The following is a 14,090-nucleotide window of genomic DNA, read 5'->3' as shown; positions in this document are numbered from 1 at the left end:
TTATTTTATGAAAAGCACAGAATTGCATAGCGTTTGTGGCCAGAGGCATCTGAAGTAGGAATACAAACAGAAAATGGAGGGCCCCCCTAGAGAGGGCAAAGAAGAGGTACCGCAACCAGCCTGTCTGACCCCCAACTGAGGCATCCACAAGACCAATAACACTGTGCCTTCACAGATGTTTTCAGTTTAAAGGGTTTACAACAAATTCTTTCACATAATTCCCCAGAGCATGTTGCAATCAGAGCCAACATTTGGCTAGAAAGTCAGGATCCTGTTTTATGTAAATGGACTATTATCTTAACTGTATCTTATCGCACCTGGAAACCTCTCTCTGAGCTTGAAAGTCATGTTTTAAAGCATCGTTCACCCAAAAATGATTAACTCGCCCTCATGTTGTTCCAAACCTGTAAGACTTTCTTTCTTCTGCATAACACAAAAGATGATATTTTAAACAACTGTTGTTGTCTATACAATGAAAGTCAGTGGGGTCCAAAACAACATTGGACCCTGATGGCTTTCATTGTATGAACGGCAACACTGTTTCACTGAATAAAGAAAGTCATACAGGCATTTTTGTTTATATATTAGAAATTATAGGGGATTTCTTGTTTTATCACTCCATAAATCTGAAATTAATGATAACAGCAAAAAAACTAAACGAAAAAAATAAAACTGTAAAGTTTGGTATATGTAAGTATTACAGTGGAGATTTCTGGCTCATTGCATAGAAAAAATAAACTTTTTGAGAAAACGGCCTTTATAGATCTGTATTGTTATTGAAATCTACAGACCAAATAGAAAAATATGATAAAATGAACACTTAAATGTGTATTTTGTGGTGTTTTCATTACACTAGTATGAAAGAAGACAATTAGCCCAAAATCTCACAGTTTGCAAGTGTATGAAAAAACAACCTGGTAGTAAAGTTTTTGGCACTGTAGGTCTCACAGTGGGCCTCAGCATGAAAACTTTTGGAAACCACTGCTTTCTGCAACACTGGGGAAAATATCATCTCGCAATTTTGAGTGTTGACATTTTTTAGTCCACTCAGATAACAAGGTCTCACCCCCATGTGAACCCAAGCAGGGATTCCCTCAAATGAATCACTTTGGCTCTTGAGCTCTTGCTTTGTCTTGATGTGAGAATACTTCCTTCACAGCCATAGTTCCTGTTGTAAAAGATCTTTTGGTGGACCAGTAGTGCTGAAGCAGCACTGACCACTGTTAGTGCATCCATTGTGTTAATGGACATCCTTTGTATCAGCCGCAGTGCAGAGGCCAAAGGGCCTCGTGGAACACCATAGAGACCAGCGTTCCCAAGAGAAGATGAAGAAAATGAACTCCCTTTTCCGTTTTTAGATTTGTAGAGCTTAAGGGAGTGCATAACCATGAGCCTGTATTGGAAACCCTCAATCACGCTAAGCTGATGTTTTCTGGGTTTTCATGGGTAAGGAACGTTAGTGTGTACTCTAAGAGCAGTAAATCACTGATTCAAGCAAGCACCAAAGGCACAAAGTAGCTCTTAAGAGGATGTCTAAGTGCCATTTTCAAAACCACAAATATCAGTGCTGTGACCCCGCAACCAGTCATCCAATGAGATTTTGAGGCATGCTATATGGATGTCAGATCTTTAGTGTGATTGTTTTAATCCACCCATTTTAAATGACTAACTTTGGTTTTGAGGGCTTTGGCATTCTGCAACCTCATAATATGTACAGCCCTGCAGATTAAGTACATGCAAAAGTATGTACTTAATCTTGACAAAACACATGTGTTCAGTGTTCATTTTATTGATTCAAATATCCTTTAAGTATAGTTAATATTTTGTAATTTCATATTAGTTCATTTCAGTCCATTGTATTCTGATTGTGTGTGTGTGTGTGTATACTCTTTAAAAATACTACTTGTATTAAGCAAGGATTAAATTTATCAAAAGTCAAGTCAGTAAAACAGTTATAATGTTACAAAGATTTTTATTTAACATCAGCATATTAAAATTATTTCTGAAGGATCATTTGACACTGAAGACTGGAGTAATTGCTGTTGATAATTGTAATAATATTTAAATGTAATAATATACATTGTAATTATATTTCTCAATAATACTGTTTTAGTGTATTTTGATCCAATAAATGAAAGCCTTGGTGAGTATTTATTTATAAAACAATAATTGTTTCATCAGTAATTTTGATGATAAATCAGGTGGGTGATTAGCTTTACGTGTAAGTAGTCTTGCTGAGACTTTTATCAATATCTAAGAGGCACTGTTACACCAAAAGCATGTTAATGTGTTGCAAAACACACACTCACATAGTGCCAGCTCTATACCTTGTGCTGTGATACATGGGGGTTATTTGCTGGTGACCCCACTGCCCTGATAGCTTTTGTCCAAGGTCTGAGACATTGTGGAAGTATCGAGACAATTAAGGTAACTAGTCCAGCGCCTCAGAGAGGCTTAATAAATCACATTCGGCTCTCAGGGCTTATAAGGGCCAGCAGCATGCTGGAAATTTTGTGAGTGATTGGATGGATTTTGCCAGTTGTTTGACATGGCCTTAGTCTGCCGGAGAGAAGCCAGCGATTGTAAACATTAACAGGAAAGGCACATAAGGCCTGCCGAGGATCTGGAGCTACTGTATTTATGACAGGGTTTTGTAAACCTAAGACCTGCTATGAACTAAACCTCTGTCATTAATGACATTAGGAAAACATTAGTCAAAAAAAAAACACTTCAAACATTAATATGATACCTTGTGTCTTGTTAATACATTTTAATGAAATGTAATTTCTTTATGACTAAGTCGACAAACATTATATAACGCATGGCAGGTCACTAACTGGTATCACCACCATTTAAAAAGTTTGGGTTAGACTCTTTTGTTTGGTTTTTTTAATACTTTTACTCGTAAGGATTTATTCATCAAGTATTATATTGATGAAAAGTGACAGTAAAGACATTTTTTTATTTTACAAAAGATTTTTATTTCAAATTAAAAAAAAGTTTTTTGTTTTCATCAAAAAATCATAGAAAAATATTTGGATTTCACAAAAATTTTAAGCAAAACAACTGTTTTCAACATTGATGATGAATATTATTTTCTAAGCAACAAATCAGCATATTAGAATGATTTCTGAAGAATCGTGTGACACTATGGCTGTAAAACTATGGCCTTTAAAAAAATCGGCTTTGCCATTACAGGAATAAATTACATTTTTAAATCTAATAAAATAGAAAACAGCTCATTTTTAAATTATAATAATATTTCACAATATCACTATTTTTACTGTACTTTTGATCAAATAAATGATCACAATTTCATAAACATTAAAAAAAAATCTAACTTTTGAACAGTAGTATACGTTTAAAATTGTATGAAATGCTTCAAAGGTTTTGTTTAGGCTGGTAAGCAACAACAAAGCAATGCACTAAACCTACTCAGAACACCTAAAGGCCCGGGTGTACTTCATTTTCCGCGTTCTGCTCCGTCTCTCGCACAGTTGAGCATGCGGGCCTTTCAAAGTATACTCCGTTAGCCGTGAGCGCGGGAAGACATGAGTGGACTTTGTTTTCAAGAGCTCAAGTCATTCGCACATGCACTGTTGTAAGCGCGCTGTCCACGGACCCTCCTAATGATGTAAATTACAGTGCGCGGACCCCGAAGTATACTCTGAGCTTTAGCATAGCAACACTCTGGCAGTGACCAATATATATTTTTTTTAATCGACAAATTTCCTTTTCAATGTAAGAGGCAAACAAGCAACTCTTACAATATTCGAATTTGACACATCTTAAAGGATCTACAGTTAACAAGAGGTATATCAGTTATGGCTGTGGTACGGATGCCATAACTTAATCTACTTGGCCTTTGCCAGAAATCCTCTATTAATAAGAAATGTATCGTTTTACAAAGCCCCTGGGGTGTTAAAAGAAGAGTAATTCACTTAATACTTCCTTTCAGTGCTGGAAGCAGTTTTCGTGCTCTTCCCTAAACCCCTAATCCTTCTGCCGCCACAACTAACGCCTTGGGAAAAAACCATCAACACAGGCTAAATAGTGATGTTATACAGTGTGACATTTCCCAGGTGCAGGATGGATAGGGAAGACAAGCCTCCTTTTTTCCCCCTGAGAATTTAAATGGTGCGTACTGCTGCACACCGATGTGTGCCATTAAGTCAAAAAAGGCCTCACTAGGTTGTTCAAAAATGGGAACAAATTGCATGCTACCATGATCGTCTGACTCCACTGGTGGCTGCCACTCGGCCTGCGGCTTCCCAGGGTTCAAGGCAGCTTAGGTATCTGGTGTGGAGCGGTTTGCATGGTGCTGTGTAGTTAGGCCCCTTGCCAGGCCATTCTGCTGGAATTTCCTGTCTGAATCGACTCCCTCCTCGTTCCTGGAGCGAGACAGAAAAGCCTTTTTAATTACACCGCTGCTGCCTGGCCTCTCAGGATATTATTATTGTTCTTGAGTGCTTCCTCTAAAGATGAGCTACTCTCAGTATAAAGCAGCCTGTCTCTCGGCTCCGTTCGGACATGAAAAGTGAATGTTTTTCCTCTACTTTGAGTACCCGTTGATAATGTCTACCACCTGCTATTGTCTTTAAAAGGATATAAAACCGCAAGCTAATCCTGCAACAGAACGTGGATGCCTGGTTCTCACCAGGTCTTGACAGGATGTTTTGCACATTTTAAAAATTATAATGGGGGACTGAAACAATACTACTTTTTGTAACCTAAACATGGTGCTAATTAAATTTTTTAAATGTATGTATGAAAAAAAAAAAAAAGGAACAAAAATATATATATTAATTAATTGGAGGGGGGGGGGGGGTATAGAATAAAATAATACAATTTTACTTAAAAGTTCAGATGCATTAATTTAGATGCATTATGATTGGATTGGATTGCAGCAAAAAAAAAAAAAATCATACATTTCGTAAGTATTTTGGTGAATTTTAATGTAATATTTTTAACCCTAGAATGTGCATAACAGAATATTTATACATTAAAATAATTGAAATTTACTTTAATGTCATCATGAAGTCAAAATTGACCATTCCTATTTTTTATGGAATATTCAATCAGAAACTGTCAAAATCTGTCATTTTATTCATAAGAATAAAATTAATATGTTCTTAAAAATAAATTTAAGAAACCATCGAAAGATTTGAGCATTCTTAAGAACATTCTTACGAACTTTTAATCTCAAATGTTCTGTATTATTATTATTATTATTATTATTATTATTATTATTATTATTATTTTAATTTTCATGAACCTGGCCACAGTCTGTTTTAGGGAGAATTTTTATGCTCAAACCTCTTGCCTTTGGTAGGAGCATATCATGTTTTTCAATCTAGAGAAGAAAGTGGGTCAAACCATAAGATCACACCTGTGTATCTTCATGAGCGGTGGACTTTGGTCCTTTTTTTGCTCCAAAAACAATGGATAATGATGATGATGATGATGAAATAAGCCCTTCTCAGGCCATCCCTGCCTCATAAGTATTTGCCCTATCTCTGGTCAGAGTTAGTGCATCCAAGATTAGGTCATTCAGTGGTTGCCATCCAGAGAATGACTATTATATGATGTTTGGGGTTTTTTTTGCTGTGAATTTATGGTGTTTAATGTGAAGCATTGCATTAGCTCAGTGAGAGAAAAAAATTGTAACTGCTCTTAGTAATGAACACTAAGCGTAGCTTTCTAAACGTTTTAGCTCATATATGATCCTCCAAGCTTTACAGCACCAGTTCCCATCATTCTTAAACACACAGGAATCCCATGAGTTTCCAAAGGCTTACTCAAGCGCTGACATGCTGCACACTTGGCCAAAGCATCAATGAATATGTTATGTATATGCATGCTTATTCTCATACACGCAAGCCCTCATTACGTTGGCCTCTACACCAGGATTTGAGTAATGCCTCTCTATATCCAACTCACCAAGGAAAGGGAGTCCACCTAATTGGCAAGGAAAAATGCTCTACTACAGCCTGAAAGTATGCAGTCATTTTGAGCTTTTGAGGTGGATTTAAGCCATCACACCATCATCCCTTCCCAGTTGTGAAGTAGGCTGCTTACCTGTCAGTTGTACTTTCCGCTTTTGACAGTGATGAAGGGGTTGAAGAGTTGATCATTTCTCCAGGACAAATTCCACTGGAAATACCAACATTTAAATCTAATGCAAGCTCACAAAGTACATTACCATACGCTGTTTTTTTGTAAAGCTTTGGTTTCAAAAATGTGACTATTATTACAGCTCAGAATCTTTGAATTGAGCAGACATTATGACGTTTGGATGAAGAAATTATAAACACTTGCAAAAACAAGAGAGAACCAATAAAAAATTAACTGATTATGTCAGTCAATGTATGCATTTTCCTGTGAGCTTTTAGTTTTTCTTTGCAATGTTTTGCAAATTTGGCAATGTTTTTGCTCATACTTAAATTATTTTGGTTTAATCAAACTGGTAAGGTCTTTAAAAACTCATAACCCCTCTGGACATCACTTTTGGCCACTGTTGTATAATTTTATACATATTAAATTACATATTGAACATATTATTTATATTTATTATTATAATAATATTTATATAATCATTTTTATATTTGGTAGATTTATATTTGGTAGTATGCATTTGGCAAAGGAATTAAATAATATTTATATTAATAATAATTAAAGTAAGGATACTCGGATTACAGCGATTTTATAAAAGGGTCCATTTGTTTACTACAGGATATGTTGTTTCTTGTACAGTATTGTTTTTTTTTTCCCTTCATTTTCTGAAAGAAGAAAAAATTGATTTTATTTGATAGGCCTCTTTCATACTTACAATTCAAGTAAATAATGTAAAATGATTGTGGTCTGAGTAGGTCTCGTTATTGGTCTCGCTCCCTGTGGTATAAAATCTGCTCATACTAAATAAGAATAACTTAGATAGATAGCAGGTTACCTGCTACTTGCAGGTGAATGAAGTGCACTGAAAAATTGTGCAGAAAACTTTTTAGTGAATTCGCCCCAGGTTGTTGGACACATTCTTTATAGTCTTGAATCAGGATAATGCATGCTTGAGAGTCACCATGATGATTGGAGTGAAAGCGGCAGCTCTGGAATGCTGACTCATATAGGTCTCCTCCTGATGGGCCCCTGAGAGGCTCCTGTGGCCCTTCCCCACCTTGATCTACCCTGATCTCCTCACAGGAGAAGATAATGATCTGAAGACTTTACCCCCATGTTCTCCGTTCTCAGGTCAAGTCTGACTCAACGGTGCATGTTTTGCCCAAGAATTTTAATACAGGCGAGGAATGGGCACAGACAGGAGATGAGATGTTGCACAGGAGATGAGATGATGAGTCGATCCAAAAATAGCTTCAGGAGCTCATTAAGAGCAAATAGTAATGACAAACACACATTTAAGACGCAGACAGTATACTCTATTTAGTGCTTACTCAAAGATCTATAACCACCACCTCAAGTAAGTTCCAGTCATTAATGAAAGCATGTTGGTTTTTAACAAGACCCCCTTAAAAGCAATCAACCTTTTTATGACAGGAAGAGCATGTTTCAGTCCTCTCTTTTTCTAGCCCAGACAAATAAAAACTCATCATGAGAAACTGTAATTCACTCATTGCACATGTAAGACCACTAATATTGACGTATCGTCTGTAAGTTTTCAAGCTCAGTTTTAAAATCAAACATAGTTTGGTATTAGCATGTTGCTAAGCTAACAACACCATACTTAGGCTCAAATAGGTTTACAAATAGGCTACGTAGCACTTTGTGAACACCTTGTTTCTATGGTGTTATGCATAACGTGTTTGCGTTTAATGTGGTTTGAATCAGGGTTATTGTATTGTATTGTAAAACTAAAACCATAAAAAACATTTTTTTATTTAATTTCAGCTAGTTTCCAAAATCTGATTTTAGTTTAACTAGATATACTAAAATAACTAAAACTGAAATAAAAAATAAATGAAACCCATATAGACATTAAAAAACTAATAAAAATGACAAAACACAGCAAAATTACTAAAACTTTAACTAAAATAAATAAAATAATAATAATAATTTAAGCTGTTAATAAAAACTATAATACTATCACAATGATACTATAATAACACTGGATTGAATTGTGTGTGTGTGTGTATACATATACTGTGTGTATATATTAGGAACAGCGGTCACAAAACCGCACAAAACACCCATCTTGTATTTTGGCCTCTGTCTTATTTGTCTTTTTTCTCTTCTGTCCTTGACTCCATAGCTCCTCATTTATTCTCAACCTTCCACACGCCGATTCCGATCGACATGCGACACCATGAGGGGAGGTACCATTACGAGCCACACCCTCTGCACTCCATGCATGGGTAAGTTTGCTTTGCACTTCGACATTAATTTTCCTCTGTCTGCACTGATGGAATCATCATTAATCAAGTCTCAAAGAAAAAAATAACCTGTTGACTGTTGAGTCATCTTCCGTATAAAACACACAGATTCAGAACATGCTGTGGTCAGGTCACGCCCAGTACAGCAGTTTGTCTTCTGCGTGAAAGATTGTTCAGCTTTAGTCGGAGATGTGCAACACATGGAGAACAAATGTCCAAGTAGCGAGAAACAAATGCCAACGTTTCAAGCAGTTTCATATCACAGACAGAATATTAGCATCTCTCATCCTTGTAATATTTCATTGTTTTGGACAGCGTCTGAGTCCGGCATTTACTGAAACCGTTTTGGAAGGTTTTGACGTTTAAACCTGGGAATAATAAGAAAATCTTGGGTTTAAACATATTAAAAGCAAATGAGACAAACCAAATAATAAGACATTATGTTTTTTTTTTATCAGGATAAGCATTCACTCAAGTTATGTTAAAAATCATAATAAAAAATGATAAATTGCAAAATAGGAGCATTTTCACATATATGAAGACTTACCTGAGAAACAGTCGGTGCATTTGCATTGAAAATCCCAGATTTGATAGCGATACATACTGTGAGCCCAGCGACACTAGAACAATTAATCACAGGATAGAACAGCCCGAGAAAGAGAATTCCTGGCCTCTCTCTTTCTGTGCTCTGGCTTCTTTGATTAATGTGACTTGGCCTTGACAGAGGCCCCCTAATTCATCAAGACCTTGATTTAGCTGTCCTTTTCACTGCCTGTGCCCAATTCACCTAATTACATGTATTGCACAGCAAATTAAGCACAATGTTATCTTTTGGAGTAGTAGTAGTAAGGGTCTGATTTAGTGATCGGATCCTATAAAATGATTCATGATACATGGGTTTTATGCTCACCCTTAAGGTATACATCTTTGCCATATGTAAAAGTCGTTGTTAGAGGAACATTTAGGGTGTGTTCACACTTATAGTTCGGTTTGTTTGAGCCGGACCACAAAAAAAAAACATTAGTCCTGGTCCTCTTAGCGTTCACGCTGGCATTTTAGCACTGAACCTAAAGGCATAGGGATATGTTCACAACCTGATTGGTCAGCTTTTATTACGTAGACTTCACTTCAGAACTTACCGAACATCCCAAATAATGCTGTGTGCACTCATTTTATGTGCATAGCCTACATACTGTATGATGGTATTTTGCCCTGATAAGAACTTGTGAAGAGCTTATAAAATGTGTAAAGTAGTCAAAAAAATGGCAGGAATCCCTCCGTCACACACACAAACGAAGATCTTTTGCGAGGAGACATCTGTACCGAACTGTAATGGGCAACATCGCGACTCACTTATTCAAAGCGTTCACACGTGGCAACCAAACATTGACACACTTAGACAAACATTTGCGAAACGAATACATACAATTAGATCTGTACATTGGTGGTAGGGATTTTTCAATGTCTCTTTCTGTATGTTACACCAATAGGTAATAGGAGAGAGTCACTGAGTCATTAATACAACTAATTTGTTCAAACATACTGATTAATTTATGAATGAAACTAGTGACTGTCTTAAAAAGTGATTAATTGATTTGCTCTCTTAAATGATTCATGCAAACACTGATTCATTCCTGGATGCCATTACAGTGTTGCAGCGGTTGTAAGTTACTCAATATTAACATCTTCATTTATTGTCATGTAACACTGGCAATCGTGATATTTTGGCTTGTGAGCTGCAGTTTAAAATAGTGGTTTGTGTCTATTCAGATATGCTGCAGATATGTGTTTGCCAAAAAATCTTCCAAAGCAATCAAATCTCTCCCCACACGCATAAATAGGAATAGTTGACAAGTCTTCAAGATGAATGTCTAAATGTTTGTAGAGTATTTCAACATTTAAACAAAGCAATTAGCATCCAGAATCCTTCCCCCAAACCTCAATGACAGCAGAGTGAATGAGAAAAACACATAATTTGCTCAAAAGAATTTTTCTTTTGGAAAACAGTTTCAGATTGCAGTGGTATCAAGCACCACCCAACATTTTTTTCAAACCAATGAATGTACTAAAAAGAAGTTGTATAAACTAATAATATAATCTTTTTATATAGTGAAGGGAAATTTTGCACATATCTTTTGGTAAATGTGATGGTAGATTTGGACATACAGTAATACTGCAGAGAAAGAGAGGGACTGGAGAGCAAGCATTGAGTTTGGAAAAGGTTCCCACGGTCGCCACAGTGGCAGTTAACTGCAGTCTCTGCGGGATAAGATGTGATTTATCTAAATCAGAGCACCTGACCAGAGATGTGGCATACTGATATTCTCTCTGGAGTCAGCAGGGAATAGGCATATTCTGAATATTTCCACAGTGCCTGCAGAATGAAAACACGGAATGAATTTTATATGATTTTTTAATATATATATATACTTGCATAAACTTGTCATGACCGTTTCAAGTTACATATCAAGTCGGTGGTTTTTACAGCAGTTAGGTCATGAGAAACATTGCTAATGACTGCTGTAAGACGGTAACAGTACCTTCATGATATTGTTGCATCAGTCGCTGCCTTTTCTTGTGTGTGTGGTAATAGAGACACTAAAAAGAATGTCAAATGGAGACAGTTATTGTGTTTTGTTACTATGGGCTGGTACCACCCATGGTGCTACGATGGAAGACTGCTAAAAATGACAGGTAGCTATTAAGAAGAAGCTCTCTAAATGCACCATGACATACCCTGTCTATGACTAAGGTCTCCTCAACTTTTCAAGTACCATCTTGTCAGAGAGAGGGCGTAACAACAAGACCATGGCTATCATTCTTGTCAGTAGGGGCCCACTTTTTCTTATCCCCTGACAGGTAAAGTTGTAAATAATGGCTTATTATTGAAGGTTCAAACACCCAGAGCAGTTTTCCTGATTTATTAATGCGTTGACAATGTTGTCTTGTCGATTTTGACTGTCTGGCGAACACTGAGAAATGTGGGAATGTACCCAAAACTGGGTTAATATGTGTTTATGTATATTTAAGCGTTGTCTCTCACTGTTGTTGACATACTTTCTCATAGTAGTTCAATTATGGCAGGCAAGACTTCAAAACCACTGTAAATATTACTCCAAATCTTTAATTATGTGCCAGTAAGGCTGAGAATTCATAATGACATTATGCTTCAAGTCAGCATGAAATCAAAATTAATCCTGTTTACTTTTTTAATGCGCATTGCTGGACTTCTTGTGCATGATTTGTTTTACAGAAGTAAAGAGGGTTGCAACTGCAAGTGGTGTTTCATGTTGGCTTTAAGCTTTAGTCTGGGGTTTTAAAATAATAAAAAAAATAGTGTGTAAAGAGTCAGTACATTAAGAAAGAATACTCTCCTACTAACAATAGAGTTTGTCAATGTAAAGTCAATTTCTGTCAAGCTGTCTTCTGCATCAAATATATTTGTGTGTTTTTAATAAAGCATTTTAATTGACATCTTTTGATGTTCAGTTTGGGACACTGAAACCAATGGTCACAACCATCATGACATTTTCTGTTGTGATGCCATCTGTTGTGCTGTTGTCAGTGATCAAGATGACAACCAACACGTGCTTATGGCCACATACAGATAACACACCTTTGCTGGCAGTTTGCAAAATCATAGCACTTTTGCAGGCGAATATTAATTTTGAGCACTTGCTTCACCCCCACCCCCCTCTACAAATGGGGGGAGGGTTTGGTGGTTTGTGTATGGCGAGTCTGTTTTCTTTCAGCTCCTCAAGAACAGAGACGTCTTTATGGCTATCCTTTCAAGGAGGCTTATGGCAGAAAGTTGGCAACAGGACAAGCCTGGTAGTCTGCAGGCGTTTACTGGAAACTGAGCACGACTCCGGCTGGGTGCAAGTTGGCCTCCGAACAGAGATGGTATAAATGAGAGACTGAGATGAAGCCAGACTGTGCCAAGCATAATGCATCTGATACCTGCCATTCAGATAGTCACTGTAGGCCTTGCTCACATCTCATTAAAGGTACAAAAAACGGTTTATCCCTTTTTGAAAATGCATGTATTAAAGCAATGGTTTCATATTCTGTCATCATTTACTCATCCTCATGTCGTTTTAAACCTGTAGTCTTTCTTTAGGTCAATGTAGAAGGAGGTGTTAAGCAGAATGTTCACAATGAAAGTGAATTGTAATCAGGGCCTGTCAAACTACAAAAATACATAATAAGTGCAATAACTTCTTATGAAGTCATAGATTAGCTTTGTGTGATAAACAGGCCAAAATTCAAGTTATTTACTGAAGTTAATTCCTCCCCTCGGTTCTCTTCTCAAATGTTGTTTGCGCAATCTGAATATGCACATATGCATCATAATCAATTACTAGCCACACAATAACCAATGGCGTTTGGCATCATCAACATCAAACCTACTGTTACACGTCTTGACGTCATGTTGGGAGATTTTTTGTATTGAAAAATCAAGCTTTTAATATTGTTTATATGTCTCTGTGGTGTTTTTAATGTTTAAGACAAACCATGTGCAAATTCTTAAGTCAACACCATTGCTGAGTATTTTCTGCTTAAAACTGCAGTGAACCAAAGACAGTCTCAGAAACGTGGTTTGAAATCGCTGGTGTTTCTGACATTAAATGTTCCTTGTAATCGCGTCAATTTATGATCGTCAACGAGTGGATCTCTGAGCTGGTGTGAGTGAGTGGAGGCAGGGCTAATTTGCATATTCATAGAACCTCGTATACTAAAAATATGTCATTTTGGTGATCAAAGATTAGTTTTAAGGGATAAAATGATTGACTAAGGGTATTAGGGTAACTGACTATATTCAGGGTAAACAGGTGTAAACAGGGCCAAACATGTAAAATGATTATATTCTAAATTTTCTTAAGCTTTGTGTGAGGAACAAACTGAAATTTAATTAGCTAATTATTTAATTATTTCAGTTTGTCCCTCACACAAAGCTTAATTTTTTTTAGAATATAATCATTTTACATGTTTGGCCCTGTTTACACCTGTTTATAGCCCTGGTATTAAGATGCGTTTTGGTCGATCAGATCACATTTGGAAGACACTAAATACAGGTGTAAACGGGGTCTAAAACGTTTTGAGCTTGTCCACTTTCGACCACTTCCAGAGGTAGTTGAACCTCTGGAAACAGGGGCTATGATACTTTTAAAGTGCTTTTGGTCATTTTTTGCAACTTGACAGGCCATATTCACCATTCACTTGCATTGTATGCAAAAGAGCAGGACTGAACTTTCTCCTTGGTTTGGAAACAGTGAGTAGATGATGACAGAACTGTTACTTTAAAGATTTGGCACATAACTAAATGCATTTTGATGGAGGCAATCTGTAATCCTCTTCATTCACGTGTCAAACAAATGTAAACAACGCACACTTTCATAAAAGAAACATTCCCCTTTCATTCAGGCAAAGGCTTTTTTTTCTCCCCCATTGAGTATGGTCTAATTTTCCTCGATACAAAATGAATGTGTAGCTATAGTTGTAGCCTGCTTGCCATCAAATCCCCAGAAGAACCGACCATCCCCCCATAATTTGCAGCCAGAGTGCAGAACACACCCTTGTGGAACGCAGGCTCTGATTCATACGCATGGTCATTTCCTCTCCCAGTGGAAAGTGAAGTAGTATGGGGACATAGACAGGTCTGCTTTATTTAACACTGTCTGACATTCCCTCTGTGTTCAAGAACACTCC

At 36.8% G+C, this 14,090-nt stretch overlaps 1 protein-coding gene across 2 annotated transcripts in view; it reads left to right on the top strand.

Annotated features, from left to right (window-relative positions):
- gli2a (GLI family zinc finger 2a) overlaps nucleotides 1–14,090 on the top strand; it is a 79,974-nt gene that overhangs the window by 35,923 nt on the left and 29,961 nt on the right. Inside the window, exon 3 of one of the 2 annotated variants that reach the window (XM_084420859.1) lies at nucleotides 8,261–8,363. In XM_084420859.1, coding sequence (XP_084276985.1) covers nucleotides 8,261–8,363 — 103 coding nt within the window. Of the gene's footprint in view, nucleotides 1–8,260; nucleotides 8,364–11,868; nucleotides 12,389–14,090 lie in introns of those variants that run through there. The other variant, XM_084420860.1, reaches the window with a different exon arrangement.

The sequence above is a fragment of the Rutilus rutilus genome, assembly GCF_951802725.1.
Source record: "Rutilus rutilus genome assembly, chromosome: 10".
NCBI classification, from domain to species: Eukaryota; Metazoa; Chordata; class Actinopteri; order Cypriniformes; family Leuciscidae; genus Rutilus; species Rutilus rutilus.
This window is presented reverse-complemented; position numbering and strand designations above follow the sequence as displayed.